Source organism: Salvia hispanica, chromosome 6 (genome assembly GCF_029641045.1).
Source record: "Salvia hispanica isolate PSC_SH4W2 chromosome 6, Shi_PSC_v1, whole genome shotgun sequence".
Taxonomy (NCBI): Eukaryota; Viridiplantae; Streptophyta; class Magnoliopsida; order Lamiales; family Lamiaceae; genus Salvia; species Salvia hispanica.
The window spans coordinates 20,720,753-20,734,489 of record NC_142697.1 but is presented as its reverse complement, the minus strand read 5'-3'; the positions used below and the strand labels follow the sequence as shown (position 1 = coordinate 20,734,489).

The following is a 13,737-nucleotide window of genomic DNA, read 5'->3' as shown; positions in this document are numbered from 1 at the left end:
TCCCGGTTGAAATATTCCATAAATATTACTAATTTATATATAAAAATAGCACTCACGTTCAACTTTCTTTTTTAATCAATCTTTCTTTATATTTCTTAAAACTCATGCCGAGCTCAAATGAGAAGATGAAGAGAGTATTATATTCCACTTTTTTAAAATTTGCACCACTATACACTGTATTTATATATGCAGTGCCAAGATGTGTTTTTATTCTTCAAGATGTCCTTTTATTTTATATATGCAATGCCAAGATGTGATGATTCAAGATATCCTTATTTAAAACAAAAGTTTAAATCATACTTAATTTTTAACTAATTTTTGGTCAATCTCAAACTTTTAAAAATAGTGAAATAGTAGCAAATTATCTTCCTTCTTTTATTTTGTATATGCAGTGCCAAGATGGGATTGGATTCAAGATATCCTTATTTAAAAGAATAAATTTATTTAATCATAGTAATTTTAATTATTTTTCGGTCAATTTCAAACTTTAAGAAAGAGTGAGTTCGCAAATTTTAACACTTGTTAATTTCTATTGTAATTGTCTCATACGATAAAATTCTAATAAAATTTATTAGGACTTTATACAATTTGTTATTCTCACCATATACATAATAATGGTCTAACAATCGATCAAATTAATGTAGAACAAATTAGAAAATGACAAATTTTATGTAAATTTTAATAGTATAGAATAATTGGAAAAGATAAAAAAAATTATAATTTAATTCGCTAATTTTAAAAATTATGAATCTGACAATAAGTCAACCAAAATTTATAATTTTAGTAATAATTTTCCTTTTTTCAGAGCATCTTTACTATTCATTAATGTTGTTATCTAAATTATAGTAGTAGTAGATTTCAATTTATTATATATTGTTGCATCGACTATAATACAACCGTCCAAACTTTATCTTGGCCCAATATCTCATTATTTAAATTTAACATTTATATTAAATATATATTTATAAAAAAAATGTCAAATAAGGATATACTAAAAACATAACCAAAACAAAACATGTACAAATATAGCCTCCAAAATGTTAAACATACAGTCTCTATTCTTTACCATCCACATCACTCCTTACCTTCCATAATTTAAATATAGTACTGTAGTAAAAAAGAACACATCCATAAATTTAATGAAAATCTGAAATTCATATAATATTCAATGTATTTTCAACATAGGTAGGGCATATACATAGTTTAGATTATTTCAACTCATATTTCGTTTTCATATAGTAAGAGGCAATTAACTACTAATATTGTGGTATTGAGGTGGATTCATGTATAGATTTTTTAGAAGATAAAGTTTGGTATACTGATTAAAAAAGGTGTACCTAAACATATGCATGCAATTATTTGTTTTGCTTCTCAAGGAAATACTTAGAAAAAAAAGTCAAACTTGCTACTTGATTATCACATCTTTATTAAGTAATCTCATTTTGTATTTTGCGTAATTAACTAAATTATTTCTCTAATTTAGAAATCTTGGATTTGAAGCAATATTTTTACACCGTTACGATTCTCATTAAAATATACAATTGCAGACATTTTCATTAAAATAAAATAAAGCGTATAGCATTGTAAAATAGTACTATAAAATTACGAAATTATTAGAGAAAAAAAGTTATTTTCATGAAAAAATCCAGAGTAGTCAGGCATGTCACGTGATCAAAATTGCATAAATCTTGTTTTTGAAACACTGAATTCTAATAACGAAGTTGAGGTAAATGCTTATTTGTCATCTCGTAACTGATTATAACGGCTTTTAGGTTATTAAATACTAGTATAATGTTTTTTTTTTTTCCTGATATTAAAAGAGAGAAAAGATATTTAGGAGGAATGGATTTGGTATTTTTTGAGAGAGAGATGAGCATAAGTGTGTCAGTGTGTGTTGATGGATAGAAGAAGCATATAAACCTCTAATATTCGTTAATCGTTATTATCAAAAGCCAAATACTAATCGAATTTCGATGTGGATCGATTTGAGTGTACCGTAAACGTATCTCTTTTGCACCAGATTGCAGAGAGATATTGGGAGGAGAGAGAGAGAGAGAGGCCACTGTCCACTGCCAATCTCAAAAAGCCACCCAACCCCTACGTTTCAGGCCTTTCTATCTCTCTTCATTTACCTAAATTCCATATTCATCCATAAATTATTCAATTCTTTCTTTACCTTCATTTGCCTGTCGCATTTGCACAAAGTTGGCAGGAGTTTCAGCAACAACACACAATCCTAGTTTACATACACAGGATTTTTGAGTTAGACAAGGATTGGGCATTTGGATTGATCGCCGAACGGAATCCGAATCGAATATTGGAAATTGGAATATTGGAATACGATATGTTTGTTTGGATTTTGGTGTGAGAGAGAGACAGAATCGAGATCGCGAGGTCGATCATGGCGTCGTACAAACTCATCAGAGATTGCGGCGACGAAGGGACATTGGATCTGCGGGCGAAAAATTGCGCTCTGCGCATTGATAACGGCGATGTTGAGTCTGCTTACTTGAAAAGCAATACGCCTTCTTCTCGTCTCAAGCCGCCGGTTTTGGCCGGCGCCGGCGGTAATGCTAAGTGCACTCCGCCGTCTGGCCGCCTAATTTCGCTCGACGTTTTCCGCGGCCTCACTGTTGTGGTATTTTTTTTTTGTCTTATTTTACTCACGCTTTTTAAAGTTTTTGTTATTGTTTGCTTTGTTTATGGTAAACGTGTTTATCGTGATTGCTTGTTTCTAAAGCGAAGCCTTTTTTCATATCATGGATGTGTAGTGTAGGTAGTAGTATTTCAAGGCTATGAAACTACCGAAAGAGTAATTTTTTTTGGTCTTGCTTACACTAACTTCTAAGGTAGACTTTTACCTTGTTTTGCATGTGTCTTTAAAAGCATAGCAAGAAACTGTGCTGAAATAAAAGTAGACTCAAGTTTTTTTGCTTTATAATCCCTTTGCTCTGGAGATGAAAACTATCAATAAATTGGAAAATTTACCCCAGCATTTAACTGGAGTAGGATGTTTATAACTTGAAAGAAAATTGGAATGCAATGTCTAACTTGTTTTCTAGAATGATTGGCTATCTCAAATTGATGTAGTGGAGAATAACTATGTAGTCATTCTATTGCAGTTGATGATCATTGTTGATAATGCTGGTAGACTTATACCATCTATCAATCACTCGCCATGGAACGGTTTGACCCTGGCAGATTTTGTTATGCCATTTTTCCTATTCATGGTTGGTGTTTCACTCGGACTTGTATATAAGGTACTTATCATTTGCATAATTAGATCCTACTTTTCTGAAACTTGTTTAGGCTCTATAGTATATATACTAACTATATTGTTTTGAACCAGAATATGAGTTGTAGAGTTGCTGCAACCAAGAAAGCAATACTCCGAGCAGGAAAGCTTTTAGTACTTGGGATTTTTCTACAAGGTGTTCTTCTTCTCCATTTTCTTCATCTTATAAATGTTTTTATATGATGAATAATTGGGAAAGGATTTGTATGAGGAAGTGTATATTATGAAAGAAATGTTGGAAGTTTTCAAAGTGTCACACTCATGTTTCAATAGTGATCTTTTATCTGTGCTCATTGATATATTATTTAATTTCATATATCAGGTGGCTATTTCCATGGCCTTAGTAAACTGACATATGGCGTGGACTTGGAACAAATCAGATGGATGGGCATATTGCAGGTATATACATGTGAAAGCTGCTCAATGTTATTGAAATGAGTAATGTATTGGTTGCTCCTCGTGTAACTCTTTAATGCTGCATATAGGTAAAATTTTTGAAGTGCATAAGCCATGCTTAGTTTTCCATTTTTGCCTTTTTGGGGGTCTTTTGCAGAGAATTGCAGTAGCATATTGGGTTGCAGCAATGTGTGAGATATGGCTTAGAAATGATGAAATAGTTGATTCCAGAAAATCTTTGCTGAAGAAATATAGATGGCAATGGTAAGTTCTGTCTGCTTACAAAGTTCATGCTTCCCATAGAGCAATTCAGATAAAGGTAGATCAAAAAGTTGGTTGCATGTTGAAAGTTTTAAAATGGACTAGACCATGTTTTGTTTCCTTCCAGCTCATAGTTAAATTTTATCATAGGAATTATGTGCAGCCAAAATCGTGAAACAGAGCCATTTATACTATGAGCTCATGTGTTAGCTTGAAGCAGGTCGTCAAAGCTGACCACAATGATTAGATTTGTATGTTACACCTATCCAATGGCCCAAATCGATATCGATACAAGGTAAAATAAAACAGGCAATGAGATGAGACACATTCTTGTAGGAATATACTTGTTCCTTAGGATGATGCAGTTGAAATAAATGCTTGAGAGCCACATCCGTCCCAAAATGTCAACTAAATGCCAGTTTCGTTGCTGGACTTTAAAATATGCTTCGCAAGAGTGTAACCCAAATGCTATCAAGACTACCTTTTTTATAAATTGATTTCAAATCCACTCTGTAAACACATTAATATCTATCATTTGATGTTTAAAGTTCTTATATGTTTTTTTTTTTTTTTTCTGGTTCGGATTTTGGTACACACACAAATATCTATCATTTGATGTTTTAATTTTAATAAGTTCTTATAAGTTGATTTTTTCTCTGATTTCTGTATACACATACATATCTACCATCTGATGTTTTAATTCAAGTATATATTTTTCATTAATTACTTCAGGGCCACAGCTTTCGTGCTTAGTACAGTGTATCTTCTGATGTTATATGGCTTATATGTTCCTGATTGGGAATACCATATTCCCATAGAAGCATCTTTCAGAGCTGAGGTATTCAAGGTAGGTTGTTGACTTGCGAACCCAGAAAATCTTATGGCTGGAACCTACATTTTGTGGTTATCAGTCATAGTATTCATCTTATTGTTTACAATATCCATTGCTTTGAAGGTGAAATGTGGAGTACGAGCTAATACAGGACCTGCATGCAATGCTGCCGGAATGATTGATCGTGCAGTTTTGGGTATTCAACGCTTGTACCGCAAGCCAATATATGCCAGAACACAAGTAAATTCTCTCAGAAACTTAAGATCTCGCATTCTCTTGTTATAATTTGATTTGGGTTCTAAATGTTAAATCTCTTTGGCAGCAATGCAGTATCAACTCACCAGATTATGGTCCACTTCCTCCTGATGCTCCCTCATGGTGTCGAGCCCCCTTTGACCCAGAAGGACTTTTAAGGTGTCTTTGCCTCTCTGCTTGGATAGATACATAGTTAATAGTTACGCTCATGATCAGGACCCTACAGATAAACAACTTTTCTGCCATACTTATTTAGTTGATTCAATAGAACAGGGCTGTGATGTAAAAAAGACAATCCTTTCATAGCTTTGTTCATATCTTATAGTAATTTTTAACCACTAACCATATTCTGTATCATCTTGTAGTACAGTGATGGCAGTTGTCACATGCTTGTTAGGTTTACAGTATGGACACGTTATCGTCCACTTTAAGGTAAACACCTGCTATTTGGCATGGTTTTGTCCTCATATTCAATTCTCTTTCATGATGAGTGCCTGATTGTGTTCATCTGTCTTGATCTTACTCAGGAGCACAAGAAAAGACTTTCTCTGTGGTCGTATCCATCAACGGGCTTTATGCTCCTGGGATTGCTGTGTCATATCTTAGGTATTATTTTCCCTTCATTATATATAGAGTGTAATAATATAGAGTGTAATAAAGGATTAGAAGGACTTGTTTTACTTATATAGAGTTATTGTTCCAGGGATGCATATAAACAAGGCTCTCTACTCCTTCAGCTATACGTGTGTTACGGTTGGCCTTGCAGGGATTCTACTAGCTACAATTTATCTAGTGGTAAGTTGATAATACAAACAAAGGCATATTATCAAGTGAAACAACTCTGCAGAATACTGATCCTGGGTGAACATTTGCAGGTAGATGTGCGTGGATGGAGGCGGTTCACTATGGTACTTGAATGGATGGGAAAGAACGCGCTACTGATATATATTCTCGTAGCGTGCAACATCTTACCCCTTATTCTACAGGGGTTTTACTGGAAGGAACCTCGTAACAACATAGTAAGTACATGTCTGCATGGTTTTATCTTTATTATTTCCTCTTCTATTCCTGACAAGTAGGTTTACATTCTTGTTACAGCTAACATTGATTGGAATCGGGAAACATAATTATTGAGAAGTTGTGCATTTTTGGTGATACAACTGCGCCAGGGAGATTTGAGTCATCAGCCAATCATCTCTTTCACTGGGCATAGTAGACGAGGGAGGCTTGGGGAGAGGTCTACTCGAGGCAAGTGCAGCAGCAGCCATTTTTGTGGATGCAGCAAGCACGTATCGGATTCATGTTCAAACACTCTAATACATACTGATATTGTAGTGTAATCTAAGAGAAAGAAATCGGTAATTAGATCTGATAATTACTCTGAAGATGAGATACAAAGCTGAATCATACATACTGCCTTTGGGCTAATATTGAATCTCCAATTCAAGTTATACTTGCACCTATGTATTTGCATTATAGTACTATTTTATATTATAATAATGCTCGACTCGATTATGTTCATTGAATAATCAAATCAAGATAAAATAAAACAAGTAAACATAAGTATATTGTAAACGAGCAGGTGACACGATGAATCACTAGCGAGGATTGGTGTAAGCTAAGACAGAGAAAATAGTCTGAAGAATGGTGAGGACGAAGAGCAAGATGGCGGCGGCTGTAATAGCCCAGGGATCGGTGAAGTAGGTGTTAATGATTTCAGTTCTCAACTGAGACCATGGCTTACTGCAGTATTCACCGATCTGCCTATGAACCTCGTCGAGGCTGTTCTCCGGATCGGGCGTGATGCCCTTGGTCAATGACTGGAACAGCTTTGCCACATCGTCTTCGCTGCCGATAAAATTCTCAATGATGCCGTAATTCTGCAGAATGGTGACGTCGCTCGAGCTGCCGATCATGTTGTTCATGAAAAATACGAAGGAAGTCACTTCATTGCCTGCTCCCACGTGGAAACGCTCAAAGGCCATCTGGTTGAGGTACACCGACTCTGAGGATTCATCCAACGAGATCTGAGGTAGTTTCAGCACGCGGTACACACTGTCGAAGAATATATCCTTGATGCTGCTTGTTTTGTTCCTCTTGATTTTGATCCCGCCCGCGACAAGATTCTTGACGGGGTGAATTATGTCGACACCGTGGATGTGCCTGCTGCTGGGGCCCCTGACCTTGTGCTCCTCGAGTAGAAATCTCTTCCTGAATATTTCTAGCATGTGATTGCAGTGGTTGAACTCGGTCATGTTCCTGGTGGGAATGAAATTCCCAAAGAATCCCAGGATGAGTTTCGTCAGATCATACTCCTGCACACATATCATATGGAGATTAATGTGATATGGAGTAGTAAAAATAATACTAGTCATTCTGTTTTTTTCATTTCATATACTAGTCTTTATCTAATAATATTGCAATCACTTTCTTCTATATCCAGAGTGTGGATTTTGTGTTATGTTTTTTACCTCGAAAGGCTGGCCTGTCTGAACGGCGAGCAGCTTTTGGAGGACCAGAAGGGGCAGCTGGTTCTCGAGCATCATCATATCTCGCCTCAAATGAGGGACAAAGTAGAGCTTGCCGTGGCGGCTGAATATGGGATCATTAGGCGCGTAATCTCTAACGATGGACGGCTGGGCTTCGGAAGGCGGGGGTGGGGCGTTAGTCAATGTGGTGCTGGAGCGGAGTATTTCCAAGATGAAGCAACCGTCGATGATCATGAGCTGTAGGAACTTGTGTGTGTCGTCTTGCCATTCCGGACTCAACTCATCATATGCCTCTTTGAGATCCTGGGCGACTGGCGCCAAGGCATCCCAGAAAGCGTGGATCGGCATCTTAGATCGCTCGAGGAAGTGGAGGAAGGCGCGATGCTTGTGCTTTTCCATAGGCTTGGTGTTGTCAGAGCCATGGTGATAGGGGCCGATTGAGACGAGATATGGGGTGTAAGCTGTGGGGTTGATGGCGGTGACGGAGGCCGGGATTCTGTAGATGGATTGTTTGCTCCAATGTGCCGACTCTTCTGAAGTGTAGGGCAGTCTTCCCAACTCTTCGTTGACGATCTTCATCCATTGATTTTCTTCCATTCTCTATGCCTATGGTAATGGAATATAGAGAGACCATTTACTCATCACTTCACTTGTGCCTCTATTTATCTCAACATTTGCTTACATTTGCAGCAATTTTTCACTTTTGCATGCCCGATTCCACATTCCTTACGTAAATCCGAGGATTAAACAATTCTCTTGCGCATTCTAGCTTCCCTCATTTAGAGATAATCTAGTGTGCTTCACACGAGTTGCACGGTTTAATAAACTTATTTTCTTATAGTTAATAAATCAGTATACAAATTAAAAAATAATACTACACATTTTAAAACGAATATATCCTATTAATCTAACTTAAAAGTTAAATCCATGTTTACGTGTATGTGTTAGAGCATCCACAATTGTAATAGATCAGCCATAGGCTAGCTACAAACTCCTCCTGCCACATCATTAGCACTAAAATTCCTCCTACCACATCATCAGGACAAGTAACTGGACAAGCAATAGGCTAGCCATATCAAACAAAATTAAAAAAAAAACTAAAAATTTACGAAATTAAACACAAAATACGGAATTAAATTTACGACACATATACGGGAAACTTCATTAATTTTTTTTTAAAAAAAGTACATTACATAAAAAAATTACATAATTAAAAAAAAACGGGCTTCCACACACGAGCCCCCGGGACCCCCAAATCTGCGGCATTTGAGCCGGCGTCTGATCCCCCCAACTGTGCCACGGCAGCATCCAAATCGACTCGCATACTCTTGAGCATTGAGTGAAGAAACCTCTTCTCCACGGGTCAGTTGCCTCCCTCCATTCAGCTAAAATCTTGTGCATCTGTTTACGCGTTTGTTGACGCGCGAAGAAGGCGAGCTCGGTTGGCGACTTGCCAGCAGGGGGATGCCGACTGGACCTCCTGGGACCCTGGGCGACTCCCCTCGCTGCCCGTTGCGCCCGCCTTTGACCAACCGGACGAGTGTGGCGAGTAAACGATGGAGGGGACGGGAACTCCTGAACATCCTCGGGGAGGTCGTGGGAACCGCTGCTGTTGCCGCTGTAATCACCGCCATAGTTCAGCCGCTGCTTCTTCGGCCAGCCAGCATCGACACCCGCCCGGAACTTCTCGGAATCCATCAGCACCAGATAGCAGTTCCAGTAGGTGAATTCCTTATACAGCCCCCGATACGAGGAAGGCTTTCTCCGCTATCCTCCTGCAGTCCTCGTCAGTTTGGCCACTGGTCTTCATGCGGAGGGCGTTGGTGTACAAGCCCGCAAATCGGGAGACTGCAGCCCTGATTCGCTCCCACCCCTTTCGACACTCCTCCACGCTGTATGTCTTCCCATGCGAGCAATTTCTCTTGTAGGATACTGCAATTTTAGCCCATATGTTGACGATCCTCTGATTGTTCAAAACGAGGGGATCATCGCAAACAGACACCCAAGCCTTGGACAGCGCGACGTTCTCATCATCCGTCCACTTCCTCCGTGTCGGGCTGCCGTCATCAGCCGGCTGCGACGACTCGCCGACCACCCTCTTGCCCTTCCTCTTCTTCTTCGATTCGCCCTGGCCCCGCCCTACTCCCCCGGGGACGGGAGTGTCCGCCTCCTCGAGATCTATCCTCAGCTCCCCTAAGGAGAAAATCTCTACCCCAGTGAACTGTGTCTCCGATGGGGTCGATGTGTGCGAAGAAGCAGTAAAAAAATCAAGACTGGGACGATAGACATTGTCCCCCCCGGTGTTCCCTGCATCATGGGCTACACCCCCGCCTGCCACCCCGGCATCATCTGCATCCCGGCACCCCACCCAGGCATCATCTGCATACCGGGTTGCATCCCCGGTACCCCCTACCTGCCGCCCTGCGGCATCATCTGCATCCCCCCGGATGCCATAGTACCCCCGGCCGCCATCCCGGGCATCATCTGCTGCCAATGGTACATGTTGTAGTACCCGCCCATCGGCCCCCATCCAGCTCCCGCGGGTACAATGGGAGTTTGAGTCCTACTCGTCGCTGGAGTAGACTCGTTGTTGTTATGCATTTCGCTTTGTATCATGTAAACCAAATTTAAAAAATAGGTTTAATCGTGTAATATTAGGTTTAATCATGTAAGATTAGGTTTTAATGGTGTATTATCGGATTCGGGTCGTTATCGTGTCGTGTCAACCCATATCTATCGTGTCATTAACGGATTCGTGTCGGGTTCGGGTCATGTTCAGGTTTGAGGGTAGCAGGTCGGGTTCGTGTTCGGATTTACAGTGTCTTTAACAGGTCGTGTTCATGTTAGGCCTTATTGGGTTGGGTCGTTATCAGGTTGACCCGACCCGATAACAACCCAATCCGCACGACTTGCATTTATGTCAGACATTTTCTTTTATAAACTTTAGTATTTCTTTTTTTAACAATTTTTTTCAAAACAATCATTTGCAGCAAGTTTTGTTCTTTTTTTTATATCTAATTTCAGCTTAGTATCGACTAAAAATAATTTTGGACAATTTTGACAAAATTGATAAAAAAAACAAACAATCATTTGCAGCAAGTTTTGTTCTTTTTTTATATCTAATTTCAGCTTAGTATTGACTAAAAATAATTTTGGACAATTTTGACAAAATTGATAACAAAAAATTAGTAGTACTAAAGAAGTAAATTTATCAAACCACCCCCCCCCCCCCCCCATCTCACTTGTGTGTTGTCTCTTCCAGGTATCTCGACCATAATCCAGGTTTGATAAAAAGTTCCACAACATATTTATGTTAAGTCAAATTTCGACGGGTTGGGAAATAGGTGGTCCCAACATAGCAAGAAAAGCAGTAAAAAATTTATTCTTAATACTTTAGTTACTTTATTTAACAAGAATAAAATTATTATGTCCAAAATATGTACTCCGTCCATATAACGTAGGAAAGGTGCATATTTTACATAATAAGGGCAAACAAACAATTTGTCTTTTTTAGTATCCAATCGAGTTCATGGTAGGTTGATTGCAAGTGGTTGCATATTGATTGCATATTGCATGCTGTACCACAGTAGCCCTGCCGCTGCATGGGTTGGCTCGTTAGTCACCAATTGCGACTTTACTTGTGCTTTCTTTCTATAAATAGTGCCCGATAATCAACACATATCATATTTTAATCCTCTTTATTTTAAAAGTATCAATAAAATATAACCTTCTGTTAACCATAAGACAGTGAATTGCTGGCATCGAGCTGGTCCCGGCACCGACTGTTAATTTGAGGTGAAAAGTGTAGCACTCAAAATTAAATAAGAAAAACTTTTGTCAGGACACATGAAAGAAATCAAGCAACATTTTGGAATTTCATATAATGATGGGGCTCACAATCTAAAATCAACATCAAGACAATGCTTGCTCCATATTCATACATAAACAAATCAGAAATAGAGAGTATATAGAAATAAATCAGCAGCCACAAAAGTGAGATATCATGTGATGTTGAGCTGAGGCTTCCTCTGTCTCTCTTCCCCCAACATATATAAATATACAACATACTCATATAAATATAGTATATATTGCATTGCATTGCATTGGATCATATGTCCCTGTCTCTCTTGCACTCCGGTGGCGGGGTCTGGTTGCGGGTCCGGTCGGTGCAGTAGTTATAGATGGTGTACTTGCTCCGGACCCACTGCAGGCGGCGCCACTGGTAGGCGTCCAGGTCCTGGAACTCCTTCTGGTCCCACCAGCGCTTCCCCTGCGTGTCGCAGAACTTGGCCTGCACCGAGGCCTCGCAGCCGTCAATGTGGAAGCCTCGGTACGCGGCCACGAAGGGGGCCTTGGACCAGTCAGTCTTCTCCAAGCCTCCCCTAGTGGCCCAGTCGTCCGCGTTCCACAGGCTAGAGTACAGCTTCATCGGCTGGTTGAACGGGAACTTCACCCCGAGATCCTTGCTGTTCTTGAACACCCTGATCGGGACATCATCCACGAAGAATCTGCACAACAATCATATGCATTGCTATGTTTAAGATGAATTTTTCAAATGGATTCACACATGGTCCTGAATAAATAGTATAGTAAATTGTATCCAACCAGACACATGGATGGAGAGCTATCTATCTATAAATGTGAAATTAAATAGATTTCATAATGTTGGTCCCCTTAATTTCACGTGCCAACCGACTTTAAGTCAAATTATGTTGATTTTATGACCACATTCGACAGCTATATATCCATTATCAAGTACCCAACATATTTGAGTCTTGCAATTTGGAGATTTCAAGATTGGTCACCATGTTTTCTTATCCAAGAAAATCTAACTCGTTCATTGAATAAATAGTAGAAAATGGATTGATGCATAGAAGCTTAACAGAACTTACACAATCTGGTAGAGATTCCACAAAACAGAGTAGGTGTGGAATGATGTGGTTGGATCAAACCAAAGATAAATTCTTTGCTCTTTGTCTCCTTTGCCACCAGTGTACACATTTGTTTGCAATATGTAGGGCTGCCCACTTCTGTTTCCCAGGAATTCAAAGTCTATTTCATCATGCTCTGAGTTTTGGGAAGATAGCTGCAATCCAATAATTTGTTTTAATTTCCAAAAAAAAAGGGTATCATTTATATTTATTGATTGCAATGTGGTTCCAATCCAATGGAAGGTTGAAGAATGAAAAAAAATGGTAAAAAGGGAAACTTTACTTACATAGAAAGCAGTAACGGTTCCAGCGGAATCCCCACCAACCAGCTTCAAATGCATACTAAAATGCCCAAATAGGTATGAGCCCTTAGATTGGAATCCAGTGCCTAAGCCAAACAAACAAAACAATATTACTATTAGTCTCTTTCTCTCTCTTTTTGACACACACACACACACACACACACAGAGGGAGGCATACTAGTACATACCAGTGTTTCTGTCAAGAACGAGCTGGATCTCAGAGCCACCATTGAGGTATTTGATGTGGTCAAAAGCCCAAGTTGGGACGTAGTTTCTGCCGAAGGGAACATCCACCGCTTTTCTAGGTGCAGCCGCTAGTGCTCCGCCGAAGAGCATCAGCAGCCCTAATGACAGACTCCAAAGGGACTGATCACCCATGTTTCTGCAGAATGTGTCTTATTATTAGTACTATTAGGAGTACCAAGGAAAACAAAACAATAGTGGAACGAGGTTCAAGGATTGGCTTACCTTTGGATAGAATGAGATGGTGTTGGGAAGAAGAGAGTGGAGGCCTCCTTATATAGGGCTACGGCCATTGCCTACTAATCAATCAACTGGTATTTCCTTTTTTTAAAAAAATAGAATGTGCAACATATAATAGGAAATTGGGTAACTATATGTGGGCTAAAGTGTTTTAATTTTATAAAACATGTTTACCTGTGGACATAAGATTTTAATCTTTCTCTTTCTCACACACACACTCATCATGCTAGAGGGATTTTATTAGGCAGCATCGCAACATCTAATAGTGGAAAAGGAGAGTTATAATATTTGAATTTTTACTTTTAGAGAGGTCACATGGCTATACTACACCACATGGTGAATACTGAGGGATCACTTCTTTTAGTAAATATTACAATCATGCGTGTATATGCATATGGATAAGTTTTGGTCCTTTTGGAAGAGTATCCAGATATAATTTCTTTGACTATGTTTGTAGTAGATATTGTGTGCTATACCTCATAAATTATTACTA

General features: G+C 38.9%; 3 protein-coding genes across 5 annotated transcripts; 1 reads left to right on the top strand and 2 right to left on the bottom strand.

Annotated features, from left to right (window-relative positions):
• The first annotated feature begins 1,828 nt into the window (after nt 1-1,828).
• LOC125205177 (heparan-alpha-glucosaminide N-acetyltransferase-like protein (DUF1624)) lies at nt 1,829-6,490 on the top strand. 2 transcript variants are annotated; one of them, XM_048104000.2, is made up of 14 exons: nt 1,829-2,638; nt 3,123-3,260; nt 3,350-3,431; nt 3,618-3,694; nt 3,849-3,955; nt 4,173-4,247; nt 4,685-4,799; nt 4,908-5,024; nt 5,107-5,198; nt 5,405-5,471; nt 5,567-5,645; nt 5,743-5,834; nt 5,915-6,058; nt 6,138-6,490. In XM_048104000.2, the coding sequence occupies exons 1-14, from the start codon at nt 2,402-2,404 to the stop codon at nt 6,171-6,173; spliced, it is 1,458 nt and encodes a 485-aa protein (XP_047959957.2). In that variant the 5' UTR covers nt 1,829-2,401; the 3' UTR covers nt 6,174-6,490. The 2 variants fall into 2 exon arrangements, with proteins under 2 accessions (XP_047959957.2, XP_047959958.2); XM_048104001.2 differs by lacking the exon at nt 4,173-4,247 and having other exon boundaries at nt 1,831-2,638.
• On the bottom strand, nt 6,390-8,167 carry LOC125205178 (UPF0481 protein At3g47200-like). The gene is made up of 2 exons (XM_048104002.2): nt 7,511-8,167; nt 6,390-7,354 (listed from the first exon to the last, which is right to left on the bottom strand). The coding sequence occupies exons 1-2, from the start codon at nt 8,123-8,125 to the stop codon at nt 6,638-6,640; spliced, it is 1,332 nt and encodes a 443-aa protein (XP_047959959.1). The 5' UTR covers nt 8,126-8,167; the 3' UTR covers nt 6,390-6,637.
• Nucleotides 8,168-11,380: 3,213 nt separating this feature from the next.
• LOC125205179 (xyloglucan endotransglucosylase protein 34-like) lies at nt 11,381-13,347 on the bottom strand. Of its 2 annotated transcripts, XM_048104003.2 has the most exons (5): nt 13,230-13,337; nt 12,950-13,143; nt 12,747-12,847; nt 12,421-12,614; nt 11,381-12,036 (listed from the first exon to the last, which is right to left on the bottom strand). In XM_048104003.2, exons 1-5 carry the CDS (start codon nt 13,295-13,297, stop codon nt 11,637-11,639), a joined length of 957 nt encoding a protein of 318 aa, XP_047959960.1. In that variant the 5' UTR covers nt 13,298-13,337; the 3' UTR covers nt 11,381-11,636. The 2 variants fall into 2 exon arrangements, with proteins under 2 accessions (XP_047959960.1, XP_088918112.1); XM_089061986.1 differs by having other exon boundaries at nt 12,421-12,847; nt 13,230-13,347.
• Between the last annotated feature and the right edge of the window lie 390 nt (nt 13,348-13,737).

What these genes read in the sequence shown, in the direction of transcription:
- LOC125205177 (XM_048104000.2), top strand. Translation starts at nt 2,402, where the DNA reads ATGGCGTCGTACAAACTCATCAGAGATTGCGGCGACGAAGGGACATTG. An exon ending in ACTTGGGATTTTTCTACAAG is followed by an intron (nt 3,432 to 3,617) that starts GTGTTCTTCTTC and finishes TTCATATATCAG; the next exon opens with GTGGCTATTTCCATGGCCTT. An exon ending in CAAATCGATATCGATACAAG is followed by an intron (nt 4,248 to 4,684) that starts GTAAAATAAAAC and finishes TAATTACTTCAG; the next exon opens with GGCCACAGCTTTCGTGCTTA.
- LOC125205178 (XM_048104002.2), bottom strand. Translation starts at nt 8,125, where the DNA reads ATGGAAGAAAATCAATGGATGAAGATCGTCAACGAAGAGTTGGGAAGA. An exon ending in AGACAGGCCAGCCTTTCGAG is followed by an intron (nt 7,355 to 7,510) that starts GTAAAAAACATA and finishes ATATGTGTGCAG; the next exon opens with GAGTATGATCTGACGAAACT.
- LOC125205179 (XM_089061986.1), bottom strand. Translation starts at nt 13,297, where the DNA reads ATGGCCGTAGCCCTATATAAGGAGGCCTCCACTCTCTTCTTCCCAACA. An exon ending in CCATCTCATTCTATCCAAAG is followed by an intron (nt 13,144 to 13,229) that starts GTAAGCCAATCC and finishes CACATTCTGCAG; the next exon opens with AAACATGGGTGATCAGTCCC. An exon ending in CGTTCTTGACAGAAACACTG is followed by an intron (nt 12,848 to 12,949) that starts GTATGTACTAGT and finishes TGTTTGGCTTAG; the next exon opens with GCACTGGATTCCAATCTAAG.